The sequence below is a fragment of the Carassius carassius genome, chromosome 46, assembly GCF_963082965.1.
Source record: "Carassius carassius chromosome 46, fCarCar2.1, whole genome shotgun sequence".
Classification (NCBI taxonomy): domain Eukaryota; kingdom Metazoa; phylum Chordata; class Actinopteri; order Cypriniformes; family Cyprinidae; genus Carassius; species Carassius carassius.
Window position 1 is genome coordinate 7,414,414 of NC_081800.1, and position 26,208 is coordinate 7,440,621.

A 26,208-nucleotide genomic window follows, 5' to 3' on the forward strand; every position below is an offset into this window, starting at 1 on the left:
ATTCCAACAAGATTAGGATCCCCCTAAATCAGGATGTCTATCGTCTTCCGTGTGCCCTGTGCATTTGTGATTCTGATGAATATAACGACAACTTCCGTAGCTTTGGATCTTCTGACAAGAGGGGGATCCAGGTGGCGATAGAAATCAATAGTGATGGACAATGCAGAGGGGCAGGGTGGGTTTTTGTTTTCTTGAGTGAGAGCAGGAAATTGCATTCTCCCCGTGTGCGCTGAGGTGGCATTTGGTTTCGCAGGACCTCCCCCCCCAAGAAGTTGTACCATCTCTGTGGACAAGCCATCTGTTTGCTTAAACCATAATGTGTCACTCTTACGCAAGAGAGGGTGGAACGAAAACGAGGGGGATGGGGCGCACCTATACACGTACAAGCCTCACAGAGAATGGGTAAAAAAAACATTCAGATCTGTAATCCTCCACCTCTCAAACAAATACACACCTTACCTCATGGACAATACTTAATATCCTCTTGTGTCCCAAGAGTTTCCTCTTTGTCTCCACCTGTTGGATATGCTGTTGAGAAACCCAAGTTGAATTAATACAAATAATAGACAAACCAATAAAACTTTACGCAAATATCTAAATGTCACTAAAATAAGATACATTGACTGTGGCAGAAATGTGTTTTTCTTAAGATACTGGTAAAGAGTTAATATATATATATTTTAAAATTATTTTGGAAACTGCAATATTACAATTAGAATTTTAAGTTTTTACAAAATAAAATGTATCAATTGACTCTGTAGGTCTAAATATATACAAAAGCTAAATTGCACAAGAGTAAGAGAATGTATCTTGAATTTAGATTTGAATCTAATATATATATATATATATATATATATATATATATATATATATTACTAGTAATTGTCAAAAATACTAATATTTGCATGCTATGTCTGGTTTTGTTGCTTAAACTGTTTCGTTGCTTTTCTTCTTTCTTCAAGGGTCCGGTCTATCTCTTCTGTTTATAGTGTGTCTGTGTGTTTTAACTCATGAACTTGCATGCCTCAGGAGTACACACTTCAATACAGACCTGTGATCAGAAGTACACAAGTGTTGATTTGCATGTGTGTATATTTTTACAGGAGGAAATGCAAGAAGAAGACAATAGTCCAAATAACAATGCAGGTATGCGTGGCGTCTGTGACGCCGATGGCCCGCCACATGACTGCCTGTTATTTTTCACATACATAAGCCGATATCCTGCCGTTAGTTCTCACCTCTCTTTCCCTCCCTCCCTCTCCCTCTCAGGGCTGGAGCGTGTCCAGGTTCCTGTAGAGGAAGATCAGATGGTGGAGGAGAAGCATGGAGTGTGTGTGGCGGAGGTGCAGGGCGGAGGGCCGGGCTGGCGGCAGGAGCTCGCCTGCTCTCTATGTAAGCAACTGTTTAGCAGCCTGCTTCAACTGAGACAGCATGAATACAGCCACACGCTCTCGCTCATGGCCCTCTCGCTGGACTGCCTCGACCACCATCGCCCCCTAGTGGCCCCATCTCTGCTCAACCCTCCGTCAGCACGCTACCATTGCTCGCAGTGTCCTGCCAGCTTCACTCTCAAGTCCAATGCCGACCGCCATGAGAAGACCATCCACCTCAAACGGAAGCTGATGCAGTGCATGTACTGTCTCAAGCATTTCCGCGACCGCACTGACCTGAACCGCCACCTGTCGTCCGTGCATTCCAGCGAGCGCGTGTACACGTGTCCCGCTTGCTCCCGAACCTTCAGCACGCAGAAAAACCTGGCTAGCCATGGCAAGGTCTGCTATCAATCTGGAATCTTGCCCACCGAGCAGGTGTGGAACCTGCACAGCTTAAATGAAGATGACCACGGCCACATCCGTATAGATGACTGATTCTCCAAACCAACAACATTCATCATTTCATTAATAAGGGAATGTGATACAAACCCAGGTCATCCCAGGCCTTCTCCAACTTTTGGCCACAGCACTGTTGACATTTGTACATTTCTTTTTACTGTACATTAGATTTGTATGTTCTTTAGATATCTAAATCGGTAGGTTTTTTTTAATGACTACTGCACATGGCTGCTGAGGCACAATTGCTTTGCAGAATAAAGACATTTCATGTCATTTCTCTATTTGCACATAGAGCTGTCTGCTTTTTGTACCATGCAGGATTATTCAAGGTCTTACTGAAGACTGGGAAACATGGAGATCTCAGTGCATTGGATACCAATGCTTTTTCATTTTGGGTGGCTTCGCACCCGTCTTTACCAGCGAACTAATCTTATGCTTAGTCTGCAAGACAGACTCAGGCACAGGGGTTTCTGTAACTTATCGAGATGTTAAGTAGTTAATTCAGCTGTTAGACCTGTGCACAATGCTGCCCTCTGCAGGAGAATCTCTCCTCTGCACTTGAGTTTGAGAAGTTAATTGGGATGAGGAAAATTAGGGAATGTCCTGAATCTATCAGTAAGCTACATTGTCTTCAAATGTGTGTGTATGTGTGTGTACTTGTATGCGAGTGCGAGTGTGCCGAATCATGTCAGCAATTAGCTCTTCTCGGCTCTCACTCATGCTGACTCTAAATCGCATTGATAAGGGAGATGTGAGAGGAAAAGACATACTTTCTTTAAAGTTGTGACCAGTCCTTGTGTGACCTCACACTAGCTTCCAAACCTGTCAGCCGGTAGAAATGTAAAAGGGGATTGAGGGTGTTTTCTGGATCCCTGCTAAACAGAGGTGGATCTAAATTATAGTGGTATTTTTATGTTAAATCTGAGCTGTATCGCTGAGTGGTCAGACCACAAAGTTATCAGGTAGTGTTCTGGGAAAAAGGCAGTCTTACACTTGTAACTTGTAGTAATACCTGAAGGAGATGTTGTTACATTAATTTCAGTTTTCACACAACATATGTCATACAGTTATGGCAAGTTCATTAATGTATCAGTGGGTGCTTACACACTAGAGGCAGCTCTGATGGGGTGTTCGATGGATAAGGGACGTGTTAAACCCATTTTGAGAGTGTGGAAGAGCTTAGGGGTTTGAAATCAAGCAAAAATACAGCAAATATCCATATACATTCTGAAATTCTACTCGCCTCTCTAAGAATCTCTGTGATTGTTCAACAGATGCAGTGTGCACTGCAGCAGAACCCGTTACCATTTTCGCAACTTTTGAGCGTCACTCATCTTTCCTCTTTGAAATCAATGGATTTGCAATGTTGCAGTAAATCAGTTGTGACAGAAACTGTGAATGTGTTGACATTCTTACTGACACAGCAGTGAGAAAGTGAATTGTCACACTAGAACATACCCATACCCATAAATCTTATATCCCAAGTATGCAAAAGGCCTCTTCTTTTCACTGTTTTTCTTTTCTTTTTTTCCTCAGAAAAATAAGTTTGTCTGTTGTCTTTGTAAAGATCTTGAAGCTATCATTCACTTTTTGCACAGACTATCCGATCTTTGTGTCATATGTAAAACTTTGTTGTGTTTTTTCGTCAAACAAAATATCTGCTTGGTTTGCTTGTAACAACTTTCCAAGTTATAGAATGAAAGCAAGACGTTAAATTGTTTAGTGTGTTGCTGGATTGAATTTGGGGGGATTTGTGAAAGGAATCGCTGTTTATCACCTATGCAAAGATAGAGATTTGCACTGATATTTTCAAGGTCTTAGCACTTTCTCCTCAGGAAATGAAAGGACTGGTGCACTCTGATGTTGTCTGAAGAGGTTTGAATGGTGGGTGTAAAAACGCATCAGAAATCTCAGTCACAGCTGTTTTGAATTGCACTATTTTTTATGACAAAAAAAAACAAACCTTTAGACTAAAACCAAAAAGATTTCTGTAAATTATGTATTTTGGAACAGTTCTAACTGGTTAGTTGTAATTTTTTAGACAATAAATTTTGACGTAAAGCATCAAAGAAATTTGTTGTAATTTTTTTTACAAATAAAAAATACAAATGAGAACCTGTTGTGATCAGCTACAAATAGATTTGTTGTCCTACAATTTTTTTTGAGAGGGTCACATGGGGTTTATTTGCAACCTTAAATTTCAGCTTGTTGTTATAGGTCAGATCTGACCATCAACTATTTCAAAAAAAATTATATTGTCAGTTCCAGGGCAGCTGTTCAGATTCTTAAGTAGTAAATGTGCAGCTCGTTGGTTTTGCCATTTGCTCATCAGGTATTTCATGGATTATTAGGCAAACCTGAGCTTCAGGTCTGTTCTTACTTAAGTGGTGCTTATTAGCTGAGCTAGTCTAGACCATTGCCTAATGAGATTACAGTCATCACAGTATGAATAACACAAAGCACATGAAAAATTAGAACAAGAAGTAGTGGAATTAATGTTTGGTTTTGTGAGTTTAGGTCGATAATTTGTGCAGCAATTGTTCAGCAAACAATAGGAAGCTATGCTATGCTGCGTTGTGGGTTTTTCATTTTTCTTTGTTGAATTTGAGCAGTAAAATCTGTTTCAGTGCTGTGGTTGCTAGGGAAACTGTCTTTTGGGGCTGCTAAGGGCAGGTGAGTTAGGGAGAGTATCCCTCTCACAGTTTGTCAGTGCTTTGGCTATCTTCAGTGTCTGCCACTAGGTGACACAGTGAAAGGATAGGAGGGACTGGAAAGGATATACAGTAACTGATGTGAAAGTGGCAGTAATAACAACATGTATTATTATGAATATTGACCATTTACAAGTGACTTTTTTTCCCCTTGCTGAAAAGGATAAAAATAAAAATATTTAGATTTAATAATATTGCTCATTGATAATGTCAGGGTGTTTTTATTTTTTGGTAATTCCAATTATTCTCTAATAGTTATTCTCACTGTTATTTTTTCGTTTGTTTGTTTTTTGTACTCTTATATGGTCAAAAGTACCATAATAATATATATGAATGAAATACTATATACAGTAGGATTATAGATGAACATGAACAATCGTGTATTATATTGGACTAATTGTTGATCATTGTTAGTTTAAAATGCCTAATGCACTGTTCTACCAAATTATACCAAATTACCAAACAGGGTTGCCAAGTCTGTGAACAAAATTCAGCCCAACTGTTAATCAAAATTATCCCAAAAAACTATCCCAATATCGTCTCCAAGGTCCCCTCCATCAAAATTGCTTTCGGCAGAGATCACTTCAAGCCGCAGACTTCAAAAACAACCCACAGCAACAGTGTAACCCTGTTACCAAATTCGTTTGTGCATCAGTAATGTGAAATTTGAGGTGGATGAGTGTTCAGTTGTTGTGAAAGTATTGTCAATGTATTAGAAAAGAAAAAAAAAAACATAATGGTTCTAAAAATTTTCTTTAAGCAAAATTCAAGTTCGTATTTCTTACTTTTCATATTGAGGTAATATATCACCTGGACATGTTCTTCCTGTTGGCTAATTCTGATGAAGAGTAATGTCTTCCTCTGGGTCGTCCCTTAAGGCTTTACAGAATGCTCCTAAAATAAAATAGCCCTGACTCCACCCATTAAAATAATAAGGGTTAACATGAATCAGCCCGTTATATTAATGCAGCAATAGCAGCTGTTAATTAAAGTCATTTTATCCAATAGTGTGTGAGAGAGAGAGATTAACCCAGTCCTTTGGTAAGTAGGCTTGGCATTAATGTTATGTGCAGGGCTTTAACACTTCTCACATATTAACTCTCATACTTCCAGTGGCTTAACCTGCATGTGTTCAGACTGATCAGCTCTCCTCACATCTCTTCATCTCTATCCACAGTTAATGACTTCACGGTGATCAGGAAGAAGTTTAAGTGCCCATACTGCAGTTTTTCCGCCATGCACCAGTGCATCCTGAAGAGGCACATGCGTTCACATACAGGCGAGAGGCCGTATCCCTGTGAGATCTGTGGGAAGAAGTTCACCCGGAGGGAACATATGAAACGCCACACACTGGTGAGTGCAGCACCAACAGGGGGAGGCAGTGAGTGCAGAGCAATTATCTGCATAAATGTGCAAAGTATACAGCACTTAAAGGGATAGTTCCCCCAAAATTGAAAATTAAATCATCGTTTACTCACCCTCAGGTTGTTTCAATGATATTTTAAAGAATGTGGTTAATCGAACGGTTACCTTTACCCACTGACTTTAGTATTTTTTTTCCTTACTATGGAGGTCATTGGCTACCAGTGACTGTTTGGTTAACCACATTCTTCAAAATATCAACTTTTGTGTTCAACAGAAGAAAGAAACTCACACATGTTTGGAATAACTTGAGGGTGAGTAAAAGATGCCATAATTTACATTTTGGGGTGAACTGACCCTTTAAGAGTGGTTGATTACTGGTTTGATTACTACATCTGGATGTTTATAATGAAATAAAATGAAATAAGATATTTCTATTAAAATTTTTTTGTGAAATATTTTGAATTTCAAAGCTGATATTTTTTAAATGTCTTTTTAGTTTTTATTAAGGACTATACAGCATATGTGCTTTTCGTAAAGATGTTTGTGTGGGAGACATTCAAGTCTCTAGAGGGCCCCTCTTAAATACAGTATTCTGCCATATCCCATAAACCCCTCTTATCTCAGTTTTCTCTGCCCTTATTGCCAGCAGTTTTTTAACACCTCCTCTCCTTTTGTCTTTCTTAAAGCCTGTATTTACTGTATCTTCTCAAGGAAAGCACACATAAACATGCTTTGGCACATGTTCTTGGTCTCTGTGTGGCTAAGAGACGTGCCACAGAAATTAGCTCTGGTTTTGAGCATCTCAAAGGGCCTGTAATAGTGTGACATGATAGCAGACAGCGCTGCTTCTGCTTAGCGCTGAAACATTTAACACCTAAACATTGCTTAATTCATGATCCACACTATGATGGATCACAACCGATATGCTACACCGCCACATGTTGTCACCGCTTCGTTATAATGTGGTGAAAAATTCAAAGGTCTGCATAAGACTGTAATTGGCTTAATGCTTCTCTTCCCTTGTGAATCCAGCAGCGACTGCACAAATTCAGTTTTGTTTGAGATGCTTTTACAGTTCATGCATACATGTCATACTAATAAAATTTACAACACATGAGCATGGCATCATAGTAATGTCGAGGTTTTGGTTTTGAATCTTAAAAGAATTATTTTAATGATTAAATGCATACTTTGAATTTTTAAAATTTTTGAAGCATTTTGGATTAAAGTGTTTTTCAAACACATTAAAGTGAATGTGTTCAAAGCCATTATAAAGTGCAGATAAACTGCAGATGAAATGTACTTTCTACATTAATGTGGTAAGTTGCTAATGTTGCTAGGCAACTGTAAATAGCCTAATGAATTACTGTATATCAGTGATTCCCCACAAGTGAACTGTATTATTTTGCAAAAGAATTATTGTTAATAAATCAAACTATATATTGAATATTGGGTCTTTTATTATATTGCTGTTGCTGCAGCATATGTTGAGAAAAAAGAAAAAAAAAACTGTATTAACGGAGTGTATGCTTTATTGTATGTGCTTTTCAGGATGGGTGAGGATTGATTATTACAAACAATATAAATCTAATGTAGCTGCATTGATTTGACTATCTACAAATATAATTTGAGTGTTTTTCTAACTCAGAAAAGCCCATCAGACCGTTTACATTTTTAAAACCACTGTTAAAACCGTTTAAGAAACTAGTTTGAGCAACTAGCAGTTAGCACAGTCTCTTTTTTTCAGATTAGACTAATGTACCTTTCTGTGTAACTAACATAGTAATGACCAGAAAAAAGGAGAGGACTAACTTGTATGCATCCAGCCACAGATCACCCTAGACCTGTCTATGTTCCAGGTGTAAATAAATCACTGTAAGCCTCATGTAGATTCTAGCTGTAATAAATGTACCACAGTATTATGAAGGTACTGCCACAAAAGTTTTTTTGAAAAGAAGTGCTGTCTCTTAACAAGGCATTGTCACTCTTTCTCAGGTGCACAGTAAGGACAAGAAGTACGTGTGTAAAGTATGCAGTCGCGTCTTCATGTCGGCCGCCAGCGTGGGCATCAAGCACGGCTCTCGGCGTCACGGCGTCTGTGCAGACTGCTCAGGTCGAGGCATGGCTGCACTGCTGGACCAGAATGGCGAGGACGGTTCGCCTGAAGAGGAACTCTTGTATCCTGGTGACCCCCGTTTCCCTGATGACACCGCCGATGGAGACGGGGAAGAGGAGATGATGGTGGAAGCGGAGCTGATGGGGGAAGGTGAAGGAGAAGAGGAGAATGGGAAATGGCGGGCTGGCTCAGGGATGTCGCAGCAAGAAGACAGAGTAATAGATGATGGCAAAGAGGAAAGCGACTCAGCTCTGGAAGGAGACGCCAGGACGGGAAGCGAGAAAGACTTCAGTTGGATCTCCTAGTCCAATGCCTGGATCCTAGTCCAAGGTTGACCACCTGTTCCTATAAGGAGATATGCTTAAGGCGGGGCAATCGGATCTCAGCATAAGGGAGGAGCCGGATTCAGAGAGATCCTTGAGATGCCCACAGGGCTGCCACAGGAGAGACAGAGGAGAGTCCTCTCGCCCCCGACTCTATGTGCTTCTGACCCAGGCTTCAGTTTGTCTCCTTTCTTCCTTGAGGACCAAACGGGTTTCTGTGTATGTGTTTGCTATTTCTTCAGACAAAAGAGACTGTGCTGTCTCAGGAGACTGTCCAAATCAGTACCATGCTTTGATGAGTCAGACAAAGAAAGTGTACGAAAGATGTGCTCTTGCCATATGGTCAGTTGCCACCAGGGGGCACTGGCTAATCTATTGCGCAGCAGTTCACGTCAGAAGACTTGCACCAGTTTTGTTGGCACATTGTTGTTTTCTGCGAAGAGAAACTGCAACAGACTTGCACTTTAAACGTTGACTAGAGTCCTATCGATTCCCTGTTTCTGTGGTTTACATTTTTATTCCAATTTACATAGATGAATATGGTGACCGCACCTACCTTTAAGGATACACAGTATGTCCTTATGACTGTTATATATGAACATTTGTGCTAAGTTTGCTAATTATCATATATGCCTTGTAATGTTTTTTGTTGTTGCAATTTTCATCCATGAACATTTATATTGAGTGGAAAAATCATGTATATAGACACACACATATAAGAGAGATATTGTGTTTTCAACAAAGAACGGTAAAGGGGACGATGGGTGAACACTATGCAGAAATGAATCTTTCTAGTTCACAACAATCTTTATTCTCTCTATTATGGGAGATAAAACTTGTCTTCAGCAATGGCGAAAGAGAGAGACTGGAGGAGATAGATTTATGAAAATATTACTTGTAAAGACTGTAATATTTTTGCATATTTGCATTCCATAGTGGACTCAGTCAGGGATAGGTATGGTTTTATACAGTGGGTTTCCAGTGTGGTGTTTCTATAAAAAAATGATAAATAAAAAAAAAGAATCCTTAACAAAACAAAACCTGTATGCAAATGTATTTTGTAGGTTTGGTGTGTGTGTGTGTGTGTTGGGGGGTGGGGGGTTGCTCGAGCTAACATCATTTTCAAGTTTTTACTGAAATGATTAAGACTCTCTCCTCTCGTCCCTCTTTTTACATTTGACCTTTCCTCAAAGCCTTGTCATTCTACTGTACTGAGTCTTGCCTCTGAAATCTTAAAGCCGTGTGATGTGACAGGGAGATATCATGCCTTCCCACTAAATATTTATTGCTCTAACTTCTGGAATATTCAGAAATATGCATCAATTTCTTAATCAGTGAACAACAGCTTTCTTTTGTTGTCAGTCAATTTAAGATGATGAAACACAAAAACACTTTGTAATGAGACCATGGGGACTGATGTGTGCTGTAAAGTGAAATTGCTGTTCATTTATTGGGTTTAAATGTTTATTTATTTAGTTTGTGTATGTTTGAGGGAGAGATTGTCTAGTCATTTTACACATCCTTACCCTTATGTTTGACTCTGTGTGTGTGTGTGTACGAGTGCATGAAGGACCGGGTTCATGAATGTCTTTATACTCATTGTTTTAACAATCTGTGCCAGAATCTTTGACAATGGGAATAAATGCTATATTATGCTTTACTTATGATTAACACATTTTGATTATTATGGTTACTGTTGATGTTGTAATTCTTATTGTTATTATGATTATAATTATTGTTATTATTATTAAGTGCTGGAGGCTAAGCTTTATTATCCTTTTCTTTTTTTTATTTCCTTTCTTTGAAAAACAGGTGTAAAACTTTCCAATCTTGCCTTTCTATGGACAGCAAGCCATGTGGCTTTCAGAAGTAATTATATTGTGCCAGTTCCATGCATTTCTGAGTGATATTTGAGAAATTTCTTTCCTTATTATATTTCTATTTTGTTTTTGAAGGATCAACCTTCTGAGAGCTTAACTTACTAAGCATACGCTTCTATATTACTAACGTACACTAAGTAATGAATATTATACCAAAAAATAATAAACTGGTATACTTTGTGTATACATTTAGTGCTTTTGTTTCGATTTGGTGTACAGGTGCAAAGCTGTGATCAAACAATGATTTGCTTAGTTGATTGAAACTTTTTCCCCTCTACTTGAGAAAGCACAGATTATAGTGTTGTGTTATGAAGGGCCACTTGAAAGTACATTTTAAAGAAGAATCGCAGCTTTAATTCTGTTGCCCTTGGAAACATGCTCAAGTTTTAATGGATGTGCTCTACTGTATGCCATGACTCTGCATCTGAATTTAGAAGGTTGGCCACTATCATGTGGAAATATGGGAAATGTATGCTTTACAATCAGAACTTGTAAAAGCTTTAGACCTCAAATGTCATTGGTCCAAGCGCCAGGTACAACTGCTATCCAAATTCATCCAAATAATTGGACATTTAGCTTTTTTCTTGTTTAATTTATTGTGTGTTCTTTACCTTTAATTGAAATAAAATCTGTTTTATTTAAAAGACAAACTGAATCACATCATTTGAATCCAATTCATTTACCCAAGACAAGTAAATGTGGGTTAGATTTCATGATGGGAATATTTTTAAATGCACTTGCTGATACTTCTGAGTGATTTGCAATCAGGTAACTTCTACAGATAAATATTAAAACATGTGCCTCTATGTACTTGACCTACAAATGTACTATAATTGCCCCAGTGTGTGGTTATGTGTTTATGTGTGCATGCACATATAGGTTTTGCCCATGCATTTTTTTTCATGAGATTAATCTTGATTTTGCAATTAATGTGTGTAAAAAAAGGACGAATGAAGATATCATCACATCATCTTATAATGATATTTGTGGCCAGAAATAAATTATTTCAGCTAATTTGTTTCCTTTAGTATTATTACTAGATATCAGATCAGTCAATATTGTTCCTTACTTCCTTAAATATTTGAATTCTATAACTTGACTTAATACCATGCTATAAATGCTATTTAAGTAGAAAATAACAAACTACGTTATCAGTCCACGTAAGGATTGAAGGTCCCATTTTGAGAAATATATTCATAGATGACAATTAGGGATGTAACGGTACGTGTATTCGTACCGGACCGTTTCGGTACAGGGCTTTTGGTATGGTGCACGTGTGTACCGAATGACCGAATGCAATATTTTGTTTGCAGAACATGTACATTTTCGTGTTTCCAAACGAACATATTAAGTGGCGGAAGTCTCCGCGTTCAGCGCAAATCCCGCCTTCAGCTGATTCTAAGGCCGGTGACACACTGGCTGCGTGGCGTGAGCGTGGCGTTTCTGTTGTGTGTCAGTTGCGTGGCGGCTGCTTAGCGTTTTCTTTGACTTTACACATCGGAATCGTGCCTGACGCGGCGCTGGCGCGCTGCTGCTACTGTAGGTGACATAGAGGGAGGCCGCCGACAGACCAGGACAGACTTGGCTTCACGACAACAATATCTATATTTCATGTTGAGCATAAATATAAAGCCTACTGATAAAGGACACTGTCAACAGTATTGACGGCAAAATAGACTGTTTGACAGGTGCAATATGCCAGTGTGTCACCGGCCTAAGGTTTTCAAAAGGCATCACGCGAGTGTGAACATCACTACAACTAGGGAAAAACGATTGTGATTCAAACGCAGCTCCCGTCGGCATTTAAACAGATCTTTGCTCTTAATTCCGATCGGTCCAACGCAATAATGAAATCTGAGCAGGTCTAAAAACTGAAACTGTTGATGCTGCACTTCACACTTTGGAAAAGTTATATATATTTTTTTAATATGAGCAGGCCTACAAGCTGGGATAGGTAATGATGCACTGTAATCATGGTTATTTATTTATATTTTTCATTATATTTTATTATATGATATTGGTTTGAGACAGAGTATTTTATTTAGTGGAGATCTTTGCAGCAGTATTTTATTTCTTATTCTTTTTTTATTATATATATATATTTTTTTATTAAAAAGTATTTTAAAAAAGTTGTTAAAAGTTTATAGTAATAAACAACCTGCAGTTTAATGTTTGCATTTCTTTCCCTTACTGTACCGAAAATGAACCGAACCGTGACTTTAAAACCGAGGTACGTACCGAACCGTGATTTTTGCTCACCTTTACACCCCTAATGACAATGAATCAATATATGACATGACTTGGTATTCTGTATGAGATCACTTATTATTATAAATGTATTAAGTTAAAGTTACAAATAACTTAATTAAAAAAGTACTCAGTAACGTAATCCAAGTACCATAATATAAAAGTCATGTAATCTGATTTTTTTTTTTTTTTGGATTACTTCAAATTACATACGTAATAAGTCAAAAAAGCAATATCTAAGTACTTTTATTTATTAACTATGACTTTAAAATTAAAACGAATAATAACTAAAGAAATATATATTATATAAATTAAATACTCATATTTGAAACTATGAAGAATCGTGTCTTGTTTCACCATCTAGATATTACAGGTCGTATTTATATAAAAGGCTATGCAGATATCTTGTGACTATACAGTTAAGTATTACAATTTATTATTATTATTATAATTTTTTATTATTATTATTTAACATGTACAAGTAAAAATAAATATAGTTTATACAAAACATCATTTTTTTACACCATATATATATATTAGTCTATTTTACTATAAGGCTACATGATTGACTCGGGGTGTGGGGACTCTTCATGTTAGAAACACATTTTCAAACTGTTTAGTACCATGGTATTTATTTCTGAGTACACTATTCTTCATTTTATACCACAGCAGAAAATGGTCAGTTATGAACTCCACATATCTTGCAGAAGTAATTTTGACACTCTAAAATGACCTTAAATCTCACTTCCCAATATTCCAACAAAAACCATCACCCAGCTCCTCCTTGCTGATGTTGCATTCTTTCAACATGGCCTTTCTTCAACTATCAGAAATCATTTATCTGGACTATCCAATGTTACTGAAGCATTCATAAGTGAATAAAACTAGGTTACTTGGTTAGAAGTGACTGAAACGCAGCTTTACACACAACTGTCAGTCTGCATGGAGAGGATCTGGAGACTCCAGTAGCTTCAAACACCTGTCTGCTGCTCAGCAGTGGCAGTTGCCTGAATGATGTTAAAAACAACACAAACAAAAACCTGACTCTTTATTATACCAAAATCATATTGATGTGTTACTTGCATAATAATTTGGAACACGGTGTAAGGTAAGACGGCCTTGTCAATCATCGTGGGAGGGGCCTGTGCAGAACTATGTCATTCTGACAGGAATCTAAGAACCATAGGCGGAAATCGCGGGGGGGGTCGGGGGGGTCCGCTTTGGTCCACTGCCTGCTCCCCTTTTACCTCACCACCACCGACCAGTGTTGCCAGACATACGATAATTATCATATTTGTACGATAGTTTTTACCTCTGTACGATGTACGATCAATAATAAAAAAAATCCCGTAATGTACGATAATCTCAGAATTTTATGAAAATTTAAATGATGGTAGTTTGCAGACATAGGGCTTCTTTTCTCATACACGAAATCGGCTCATTACAGACACTCTAAATGCATTCGTGCGCACCTGAGGGTGTGTTAAGAATGCAGGAGAGTGCCCTGCTTTAAAGCCAACGAGCACTGTTGCGGTCCATGACAGCAAGAACCCGGTCCATGACAGCAAGAACATCTGGCAACATCGCAGGATTCCGATGACAGCGGCTCAGATGTGGAGTGTAATAATTAAAACTCCATAATCATCAGGAAGAAGGAGGCGGGAACCGGCGGACAATCAAATGAAACTTTAATAATCAAAAATAAACAGCGCATCAGCCCCTCACGGACGACTGATGCGCAGAAATAAAAAGCAAACATAAACTAAAGCCCAGGCCTGGTCCTCTCTCGTCCTTCACTGTCGTCGCTCCAGTTTTATATCCTTCCATCTCCTACGTGGGACTCGAGACCGGCGGTGGGTCGCAGGTGTAGCTCATCTCCAATCACTCCACCGGCCTCACTCCTCGTTCCCACGTCCCTCGGCCCCGCCCCACTCGTCACATGGAGTTAACTGCACCACGCAGAAACAGATAAATTCCTTCTTCACTGGACGCGACAAAGCAAGTATTAAAAATCATTTTAATATGTTTTAATATGCGCCGCGTCGCAGACATTTACTGAAAATAAAGGGATAGTATTTTGTCTCACTGCTTCCGTCCAACAATAAGCCTTGTTATCTATTGTGGTAATTTGCAGGTCGTGTCAAAATGTTGTTGGTTTAGAATAGATAAATAACTCTTTTGACTCGTGTACGATAATTTTCTTCCAAATACGATAATTTTGAACTTCTGGTACGATACTTGGACATTTCCAATCTGGCAACACTGCCACCGACACACACACAGTACGGTCCGGTGCGAGAAAACAACGTATTTTAGTTGTTGTGGAACTCCATAAGTCAAGCTTACTTTATTCACATTAAATATCGGATGAACGTGATTATTTTCTCTTTAATACAGATGATGCTGAGTCATTAATAAATCGTGTCCAAAAAATATTATTGTGTACCAATTTTTTGTCACCGATGTAGTCTGCGCTGTTAGCGATTATAACATTTACCCATGTTTTATACAGGCGTTTACCTAGCTTGTTTAATAACGTCTTACACACCCATAGTGTACGCATATACAAGTCTTGTACGTTAGATTAGACTAGTGCGGGTGCGCATTTAGATTTTCCAACTTTCACTATGATTTAGTCGGTTTCAGTGGCGGCTCGTCGGGTAAGGCAGGCGAGGCACATTTTCCCCAAAATTTTGAGGTGAAAATGAGCAAGATTTAATGTAAATAAAATGTACTATTCGTTCAGTTCATGTCTCAGAATGTGTATATTTTTGTTTGTAATTTCACAGTTGTAATACCATTACATGAAAGCTCCGCTTTTCTATCGCGAATGTGCCGAATCTGCTGATGTAATTACAACCGCTAAGTTAAAGAGAAGGGGAGGCCAGGGGAACCAATCAGCATCGAGTGTTCACTTTCAGCGCTGAGGAGTGCTGAGAAAAGTAACATCATCTATTTTAAAATCCACGAGCCATTTATTTCATTTAATATATAGTAATCTAAGGCTAAGGTAGTAAGGCTTTCCTCTCTGTACACATATCCTTACGTACAATTTTGCTTTTGTTTTATTTGTTTTATTGGTGTCCCCTTCTTGCTCGTGAGAAATGTTATGTTAATTGCCCCCCCCCCCCCCAACATTTAGATGAAATTTTCGCCCCTGCTAAGAACAGCCTGCTTTGAGAAGGGATTTTAAAACACTGGGTGGATTTTTATCATTATAGGATGGATATTTACACACATACATTTATGTTAAAAAAACAACAAAAATGAATTTTGTATTCGATGACCACTTTAAGGGATCACCAAGATCATTAAAATATGTAACACTATAACATAGTTTATTTTACTAGTTTATTACAAAATTAATGGATAAAGTGACTGACAGCTCTCACTTATTTTTATTTTTGACATTTTCTCTCTCAATATGAAAGACATTTTAGCTTTACAAACATTTTAGACAAACTACACTTGCTCAAGAATTTTCCTCCAACACAAAACAGCACTAATGTTTGTGGAGTCTTTCCATCCTAAATCAACCTGCTTTTCCTGATCGCCCAGCTTCCCCGCTTATTGTGTTCAACATCAGATAGATTTCATTTTTGTCCTCATAGAACTGTCAGAGTGGTCTCAAATCGCTATATATTTCTAGCACTGACGGCACATAGCTTTTAAACACATGGAACAGGTTTGTTTTACTGGCCATGGAACACCCAGCTGGGGATCTCTTTTCTTGTGGTCATCTTGTAATTCCAAAGAGATAAAATGTTTGTAGCCGAAGTCGTTGGGGTCTGAGCCACTGGGGCCACTTGACTGGCATGCCCACCTGCTGCTGTTTTTCTCCACCAAGCTCTCTCTCTCTCTCTCTCAAGTCTGTCATGTTGAAATACAGGGGACGTGCCAGCTGACTCAAGCTGCTGAAAAAAGTCTATGTCCATATCTTACTACTTGTTCCATAAATACCGCCCCTCTGTTGAATGGGGGTCGATCTTACATGTGGGATAAGGCCTTCTAAATTCTGCTGCCTGCCTAGGGCTGAGTGACACTCACTACACTTTGAAACCAGTGGCTGTAGTTGAATTCTTGAAAACACAAAACTGGACATGTCTAACCACACTGATCAGGAATCATACGAGGAGATCGATGAAGATGAGATTCTGGCAGGCCTGTCGGCGGAGGAGCTCAAACAGCTCCAGAGTGAGATGGACGACATCGCTCCTGACGAGAGAGTGCCGGTGGGAATGAGACAGAGAGATGCTTCTCAAAAGACAACAGTCCAAGGTATTGCATTCTCTCGCCTTGGTTGTTAATATATTAGACTGTTTGTTGCCATTAATCCCCAGAACATAGGGAATCTTTGTAAAAGGCTCTGAGGTGCTGGAAAAAAATGAATTTAACACTCAGTCTACTCTATCTATAACTAGCTCCCAGTAGACCAGTGCTAAAACTGGTGGTTGTATCATATTGTAGTAAGCAATGGAACTGTAAGAAATACTACCCCTTCATTCATATTGTTTTACTGAACATATCAGCTGTCCTGACCTTCAGTACAACATGATTTCTAATGTAATACTTATAGGGATAATTTAACAATTTTCCGACAAAATTTGTCCAGTTTGTGTATTTTTTATTCCCTTGTTTGTCTTAATAATATCAGTCAGGGGGTGTTCAGGAAACCTGTTTTGGAAATACCAGTGGCACAGAAAAGATTCAGCTATTTGACAGCATACACAAAAAGCTATTTGTGCTTGATACCTGACTTTCATTGGTTTAACGCAATGTACTCACATTTGTTTATAATAATAAGTTAAAAAATAATAATAATTAAAAATTGGTTTAACTATAAGCTATTAACAATTTTTTATTTCAGAGTGCAGTGAGCCCCAGTCAGAAGAGGAGATCGATGAGGATGAGATTCTGGCAGGCCTCTCAGCAGAGGAGCTCAAGCAGCTCCAGAATGAGATGGAAGTAATCGCTCCTGATGACAGAGTGCCAGTGGGAATGAGACAGAGAGACCAAACTGACAAACCACCCACTGGATCATTTGATCACAGATCACTGGTGGAATATATGTACTGGGAGAAAGAGTCCAAACGTATGCTGGAGGAGGAGAGAGTTCCCACAACTCTTTTACCCAGTCAGGTAAGACTAGTTCTTGTCTAGATTATTTACATTCAGTGTATTACGTCTCATAAACTGTTTGCTAAAGTGCTCGGAGCTCTGATTATTAATCGTCAAATTCTCCTATGTATAACTACTGCAACTAGGAGGCCAATAACTCTACAACAGCAAATGCCTTGGAACAGCAACTGTGCTGTCATGCAGCATTTCAAATGAGACATTCTATTTTTAGGCTTTGAGCAAGTTGTTCAAGATTAAATATTTTGTCATTTGTAGGGTTGGGAATCGTTAGAAATTTTCCGGTTCCGCCTAACAGTTCCGGTTACGATTCTGGTTCCATTAAAATCATTAAACAACTATTTAAAAAATTGTGGTAAGGAAAAATGCACAATACTCAACTACTCAATGCTCAGTACTGTTTATTACCTACTGTCAATTAAATTTAAATGTTGGCAATGTCAAAATTCAACATATATTACAGTATAAAAATTTTCAGGTTCCGATTCCGATTCCTTTTAAATTAACTATTATTATGTTTTTTACTATTTTACCTATACTGAATGTAGTGTTGCTGGAAGGTAGTAAGTATTGTTGAGTAATGCTAGTCCATCGATCAGCATGTGCTACAAAGTTGATGTTTTTTACACGATCATTAACATTTTGCTTTTCAAGCAGGAATAAGCTGGTTGGCCAAATAGTTCCTTTAATTTCCTTAAATTAATGAAATATAAACACTTATACTTATAACAATTTATACACATGCTCCATAAAGCCCCTATTTTACAAATAATAATGCTGTCAGGAGATGGTGTGATGCAATAGTGGTTTCCCCATTTTTAAATATTTAAAATCTATGAAAATAAATATTTTCTATCATTTCGTTTATCACTCTTGAAATGACCTGTACACTAAATAATCTAACCCTCATATTAACACAAAAATAGCAGTCTATTTATTTAGTGGTCCAAGTTGAAGTCATTATGTATATTAATAAGAATATTGGACAAATATAATGCAATTTAATGGCGGTAGGTGCTGCGCGCTCACATGTACAGTACATGTTAGGGGTTGCACAGACTAATCGACTAGCCGACTTCAATGCTCTGCCATGACGCTTTAAGTTTGACGTCGACTAGTCGCAGGTCATATAGAGGGTGCAACAGGATAATAAATGTTTGAAGGACTTCCACATTTACGCACCATTTTCAAACAGTTAAAATGACAAATAAATGTATACTCCAAAAGGTCCACAAGACACGTGTGATTATATTACTGGATGCTTAAAATTGAACGGGAGAATGCACATTCTAAACAGCTTATTGTAGAGGTAAGTTAACTGCTGTTCTAATCTAATGTGCTGCTGCAGTGTAAAGCCGCTTGTCCACCAGCGTCTCGATTTCTGACGCGACGTCAAAGCCCATTCATTTCCTATGGAACTACGTCAGGCAGCAAAAACGCCCCGCAAAGCATGATGGGTCGCGTCGCGTCGATTTGGTCAACAGCAGCGCGTCAAAAAAGTACCTCGGTGGATACTTTATGCAAATGAGAGCGTCAAAACGCGGGGCAGCAGCCAATGGAAACTCGGCGGCGAGAATTTGTGTATGGCCGTTGCTATGGTTTCATATTTAAAGTTCCAGGCGCGAAAATGGAGGAAAAATTAATTATTGCGGTCTCTAACTTTCCGGTTATATATGATTCCAGCCTGGACATATATAGAAATGTCCAGCTAAAAAATGATGCCTGGAGAACTGCCGTCTCCCCTCTTCCAACGCAGGTACAACACCGCAATGCTGACCACCCGGTTCCTGATAGCGAGTCTTCGTCGTCGATCCATTGCAAAACGATAAATAAATGATAAAAAAGTATTTTTCCCTCCAAAACTTCACAAATGACGTCCGTACAATGTCCAGCCCACAAATTCCGCCCCCAAGCAGCGAAAACGTCACAGGCGTCGCGTCGGAACAAAAATTGATCCGACGCTGGTGGACAAGCGGCTTAACACACACACACAGACTACAGACAGCAGCTTGTACGTCACGCGCAGATCGCTTGCGCACTTAATCATTTAGTGCGATTATACTGTACTGTCAACACTGTTCTTTGATTTCTCAATAAAATAGCTTAGAAACCATAAAGTTCAAGTATGTATTTGTTAATAACTAAATCCCACAGCGTCACTACTACTAGAGAGACGCTGCTGGGATGGAAATTAACTTTTTTGTCCACCGGCCACTGTGGCTGGTGGATTTCAAAATCTACCAGTCACTCAATGTTTTTACCAGCCACTTTCTTGTTTTTAACTGATAATGTGTAACTGCATGTGAAAATTAATACTACAAGATCTACAATACTTAAGCAGTTTATTTAATCTCAAGTTTCAATGAAATACTGACATTTTCTCTTTCAGATACTCAAAAATAATGCCTAGGCAGCTTACTAGGTTTTGAAACAGCCGACTCTTGCTGAAGTAGCTCATTCTCTCAACTCCGTAGCCCAACCAGATGATACACTGCACTGAACTTTTTTAATGCACAGAAACATTTTTGCAATATTCTAAACAGTTTTCGTATGCATTAATAATGTTGTATTTAATTCCAAAGGAAAGGATTCACCAGTATGTGTATGTGTAAGTGTATTATTATTTTATTTTTTGGTGTATTTTTTATTTATTTATTTATTTTTTTGTGGTTGAGGGAACGTGTGGAAAAGTCCCGTTCAACACTGTATCACTGAAAGAAATCTCAGCTCGCAAACGTTTACGCCGTCAACAAACGAACGCACGCCATTTTTAATACATCGTTTTTACGCGTCTCGTCACGCCAGAGCTGTCAAACATGTGTAGCAATTCAATGTTGTTTCTACATATCAACTCACTAGCCACAGAGCTAACTTCTGAAAAAGTACTTGAAGACTGGAAATAAAATGCATCCCCCGGACAGCAGTTATTAGACACGCGACTGATAATACTGTTTGTTAGTTTGCTTATTATGCTGTTAAAAACAATAAGATAAACACAAACTGTCCATATAATCTAAAATGTTGCAGAATTCTGGAGGAGAATGAACTTACTGGGGTTTGACAGAGATGTGACAGTATGCGGAAATTTGTGTGAGATAAATTCAACTCTTCGACACGATCTTGTATATCATGAGCGCGTGCTATAAAACGTACTGTAAATAAACAACAAATATATCACTCCGCCAGCAGCACTAACTTCAGCTGCAAACACTGTACTGGGAACAACGCCGCTGTTTCGAGCCCGGTTTACACCGCCTTTCTCCACACGGAGCTGCTTCGGATGATATTACACTTTATTGCGTGTTGTACACACACCAGGGATGGAAATGAACCTTTTTGTCCACCGGCCGGGTGAAACAGTATGCTATTTTTATTTACCAGCCACGGTGGCCGGTAGGTAGGGCTGTGCAAAAAATCGAATGCGATTTTCATGCGCATCTCATCAGTAAAGACGCTCCTGTAATTAGAAGTATATCTCCAGCACGTGCATTCAGAAAAATGAGCTGTTATAGGAGCAATAGCCATGTACGCAGCACTGTGTCATATGCCGTATCTGCGCACAAGGTGTTTTTCACATCTTCAGACTTATTTGTTCATTAATGATGTCATCAGCGACTAGTTGACTTCGACTCGACTTTGACATAAAAGTCAACTTTTAAAAAATCACAAGTCGTTCAACTCCTTGTAAATGTACAGTCAAACAAAACGACGTGCACAGTCATCAAAGGCGCGAGTGCGCGTACAGTTGTGGGAAACGTGTTCGGCAGTTAAAGACACAATGCAGCGCGGTGAGCCTGTGGAGTGTACATTGGAAACAATGTTCTCAGTAATTAAATAGGCAGGGCAGCATTTCTGTTATTTGGTTTGTGACATCCTTTATGGGAAACGCCAAATAATCAGAACACACCGGCGCAAGGCTGCTCACAGTACTTGGTCACGTGTTGCACCAGAACCGTATTCGGAATCGAAACTTAGAAATTGCTCATGGTTCCGGTTCTCTGTTCCCAACCCTAGTCATTTGTAATCTATAACAGTTGATCAACACTTCAGGTTTGACCCTTTTGTGCATTTGTTACCATCAGAAGAAAGCCCAAGAGGAGCTTGAAGCAGAAAAAGAAGATAAAGTTGAAGAGGTGGAATATGTCTATGAGGAGATCATGGAGGAGGTTGAAGGAGGAGAGGGAGATGTTGTTGTTGATGAAGTGATTGAAGAAGTGATAATGGAGGTTGAAGAAATCCAGCCTGTCAAGATAGAACCTGATGCAACTGTCCCTGTAGTGAACTCAGAAGATGATTTACAGCCTCCTCCAGAAATTGCAGATACTAAAGTTGAAGACAAGACTGAACAATCACGACTTAATGAGACAGAATCTAAAGCGAATGAGGAGACAAAAGATTCCACTCGGTCTGAAAATGCTCCCTCATCATATGAGAACTGGGTTCCGGAGAAAGAGGAAAGGGTCATATCCAAGCTGAAGATCCCAAAATTTGCACTAGGTGGAAGCACTTTAGTTAAAAAGACTGCAAGACCTTCTGGAAATGAAACCAATTTGGAGACAACTTTGGATAAAATCCGCAACAACAGCCCCTCTGTCAAAGATGTCAATCTTAACAACATTGAAAACATTCCCAAAGAAATGCTCCTTGATTACGTTGACGCACTCAAGAAGAACAGACATGTTAAAACATTTAGTATTGCAAACACTGGTGCAGATGAAAACGTGGCCTTCGCTCTGGCCAACATGCTCAGAGAGAATAGAAGTATCACCACGCTAAATATTGAATCCAATTTTATCACAGGAAAGGGGATTGTTGCAATAATACGCTGCCTCCAGTTCAATGAGACACTCACTGAGCTCCGCTTCCACAACCAAAGGCACATGCTAGGACACCATGCAGAAATGGAAGTGTCTCGTCTCCTCAAGGCTAACAACACCCTTCTGAAGATGGGCTACCACTTTGAAGTCCCTGGGCCTCGGATGGTGGTCACCAATCTCCTCACCAGGAACTTGGACCGTCAGCGGCAGCAGAGAATGGAGGAGCAGAAGCTCCAGCAGATGAAAGAGCAAAGAAAGGTCATGGAGATGTATAAGAACTCTCTGGACTTGCCCCCTGGCATGTTGGAAATGCTAGGCAACTACATACCATTGTCCCTATTGCAGGGTTCTGATAATGGGGCTGAGGAGATTCCTGAAGATTCTCCTGAACCTTCACCACAACCAAGTCCTCCTCATCAGCTCCGCAAGACTCAATATCCTGCCCCACAACAGCATCCTACTAGTTCAGACAAAGGAAACCTCTTAGATGAAGTACATCTAAAAAAGACTCAGAAAAGAAGGGATCCGCTTCTGGAACTGAACACAAGGTATGAAAGGAAAGAGGGAAGAGATAATGTTCAGCTGAGGAGTGTTCCTAAACAAAGAAGCCCGGCAAGAGAAGGTCTTGCAGATGATAGAGCCAACCTGAAAGATATGATAAAGACTCTAAAGCCTGTTCCTAGAAGACGACAACCCCCTAAAGTGGAGTTAACACCACGGGATCAGTTGCTCAGCGAGATTCGACAGAGCAATGTGGCCTATCTCAAAGCGGTATGTACTGTTGAAGTCTCTCGAATTAGCAATTAAGTAGCTGAGTGCATAATGTGCATGATCTCAGCTTGAGAGAGGGCCATTGTCGGGGAGGGACAACCTGGAATGTTTTTTTGGGACTTACAAAAATGGGTCCTCCATGGCAGTGGTTCACAAGTGGTTTTGCTTCAGTGTAAAGCAAACACAGTGCAAAAGACCTAAAATCTCAAAGAATAAAATGTATTAACATTACCATGAACTATATAGGTCACAGGTCGTCAGCCCTGCTCCTGAGGACCCACTATTCTATGGAGAAATGGAAATAAAATAAAATTTGCAGGACAATGGGTTGAAGGCCTAGTACGTAGGCCCACATTTAGAAAATGAATAACACCAGTGTTTTCCATATACTGGTTTATTTGTGGCGGCAGCCACAATATCAACACTGACTGCCGACAAATAGATCTTCCAAAATGCTTTGACTTCGATGAATAAATGTGAGCTCCTCACGTTTCCAAGTCAAAACGCGGCACGGGTGTTTTTAAATGTATCTTTGAAGGGAACTGTCTTCAAAAAAGTATTGATGTCATCTTCATTTAATCTTTTCTATAATGCCTGATAAGGTAGCATTCATGAACGCATGGTTTCAATAATTTGTAGGCATTTTTTGTAGGAATTTTCTTTTATCTTGTGTAGTTTTGGCATTTTAGCTTCTACATAATGACACTGTTATTAAGATTATGCTAAGATATTAGTTAGTTTGATTGCACTTTTACATCAACAACAAAACATATGAAAAGTATTAATTCTTTAAAATCTGGTGCTATGCTAACTATGCTAGTTTGCATTTAGCATCACGTTTCCCCAGCTGTCTGTGATGCTATCAGAACACCCTTACAAAAAACTTTTTTACCACTTTTAAACAAGTTTTTGGGTAACAATGCACCAGTCGAGAACCACTGCTTTATGATACTTGCATAGATTACTCATTGTGCATAGAATGGACCATTAAAATTAATTCCCTGGCCTCCAAGAATTTAAATGACGGCGTTGGTATGAGAAACTCAAATGGATAACATTTTAGCCTATTGTTAGTCAGTGATCATCCATATTTAAACAAAACATTCACATTATCACTGGGGTGACAGTAAGTGTAATTGTAACAATGAATTTCAATGAACTATTCTTGAATGACATAAAAATCTAAAATGTGTGCAAATGTGGAAATGTGTTGGCAAGTTATTATTTTAAAAGATTAAGATTTTGGATTCAAACTCTTTTCAATGTCAAACAGTTTGGTGTTTGCAATGGTAAGCATCACTATTGCTAATTTTTTGTATTGCTATCCCAAAGTATTAAACTTCATTGTGTAACTAATTCCACACATTTAATATATGGACTAATATGGTGTAGTTTGTTTAAAAAGAGGTGTCTTTTTGTTGGCTTGAATTTTTGCAGTGCCATTTTTGTAATCATTGTAATAATTAAATGAGTCCAAGAGCGAATTGTTGATATAATTTGTGTTCATATAATTTCAAAGGAGCTTATACCTCTTTTTCACATCCACAGGTACCTCTTCCAAAAATCCTGGAGTCAAGAGAAACCAGTCTCTTCTGAGCCACACACTTTACTTTATATAGAGATCGCACAGAGGGACAGGGCCAACATCAGATTGGTCATGGAGAGAGTGTGGTTCGTGTGGCCAAACAATACCATGATGCTCCTCAATTAATGGAGAAAGTGGAGTGTACTGATATGATTTGACCCAGGGGGTTGGGAAAGGAGAGAGCTGTACTCCTTTGGACAAGTGAACAGTAACATAACAATAAGCCACAACACGGTGCACTTTGATGGGGTCCTGAACTGTAAAATTCAACATGCAGTTCTGTTTATATTAAAGAACAGGTCATATGGTATTTTAAAGTGTCCTAATATTGTGTTGGAGTCCCCTAAAACAGGTTTAAATGCATCTAAGGTCAGAAAACATTGTAATTTTCTCAGAATATACATTTAATATTAGAGTCATTTGCCAATGATTAGGAAACAATTATTTCCAAGCAAGTTTGGAGCAAACCCCTCCCATTCCACAAGCCTACTCAGCTCCGATTGGTCAGCTGGCCAAGCCTGTTGTGATTGGCAGAGAGAGAAGTCCTTGAGCCAGTTAAAGAGTGCTACCATTGACAAAGCACCTTCACATAAAACAATAATATAGTGCGCAAATCCGTTCTTATGATAATGACATAAAACATTTAGTTTAACACGTATGCTAGCGAATCATGCCTACAGCTAAAGTTTATCTGCTAAACTGTGAACACTTAAAGGGGTGGTTCGGGATTTTTGACATCGGGCCTCATTTTTAAGTCAGCCTGGTTGTTATTCATCAGTGGAGACATTTTTTTTTTTAAATTATCCAGTCTTTATATTTGGATAGATAGCCGATGCTAGGCAAGCGCGAGTCAATGGGTATATGTTAGCCAGCCATTAAAAACCGTTTTACCCGCTCCACAGTGCACCAAACACAAATCAATTATAACACTAGACTATCGATGCAAATGTCCGTTGATAGAATAATGTTAGAAATCAAACTTACCTTTCATCACATTGCATTAGTTATAATTTGTTCCCTGTAATCATTAGTCTTGTCGACAGCAGCAGCGGAGTGATATTGATTACCTAGGCAACCGAGTGAGCCGGTCCACACATGACGCAAGTGTATTTACCTGCCGCTGGCACACTGATCATTACTAACCGGAGCAAAGTAAAATTCCGCAGCGGCTGAGAAACTAGTTCCTTTAGGATCATTGAGATGAAAGGTAAGTTTGATTTCTAACATTATTCTCTCAACGGACATTTGCATCGATAGTCTAGTGTTATAATTGATTTGCGTTTGGTGCACTGTGGAGTGGGTAAAACGGTTTTTAATGGCTGGCTAACATATACCCATTGACTCGCGCTAGCCTAGCATCGGCCAACTATCCATATATAAGGACTTGATTTTTTTTTTTTTTTTAAATGTCTCCACTGATGAATA

The 26,208-nt window shown here is 38.9% G+C and overlaps 2 protein-coding genes across 5 annotated transcripts in view; both read left to right on the forward strand.

Moving 5' to 3' along the window:
* The window catches only part of LOC132129772 (zinc finger and BTB domain-containing protein 46-like), a 69,961-nt gene extending 59,090 nt beyond the window's left edge, over nucleotides 1-10,871 (forward strand). For 2 of the 3 annotated variants that reach the window (XM_059541524.1, XM_059541525.1), the window contains exons 5-6: nucleotides 1,104-1,146; nucleotides 1,270-2,639. In XM_059541524.1, coding sequence (XP_059397507.1) covers nucleotides 1,104-1,146; nucleotides 1,270-1,868 — 642 coding nt within the window. In that variant the 3' untranslated portion in view covers nucleotides 1,869-2,639. Of the gene's footprint in view, nucleotides 1-1,103; nucleotides 1,147-1,269; nucleotides 2,640-5,720; nucleotides 5,897-7,903 lie in introns of those variants that run through there. The other variant, XM_059541526.1, reaches the window with a different exon arrangement.
* Nucleotides 10,872-16,455: 5,584 nt separating this feature from the next.
* LOC132129619 (leiomodin-3-like) lies at nucleotides 16,456-25,491 on the forward strand. 2 transcript variants are annotated; one of them, XM_059541258.1, is made up of 4 exons: nucleotides 16,456-16,752; nucleotides 17,342-17,613; nucleotides 21,693-23,198; nucleotides 24,747-25,491. In XM_059541258.1, exons 1-4 carry the CDS (start codon nucleotides 16,575-16,577, stop codon nucleotides 24,792-24,794), a joined length of 2,004 nt encoding a protein of 667 aa, XP_059397241.1. In that variant the 5' UTR covers nucleotides 16,456-16,574; the 3' UTR covers nucleotides 24,795-25,491. The 2 variants fall into 2 exon arrangements, with proteins under 2 accessions (XP_059397241.1, XP_059397242.1); XM_059541259.1 differs by having other exon boundaries at nucleotides 21,696-23,198.
* The last annotated feature ends 717 nt before the right edge of the window (nucleotides 25,492-26,208 follow it).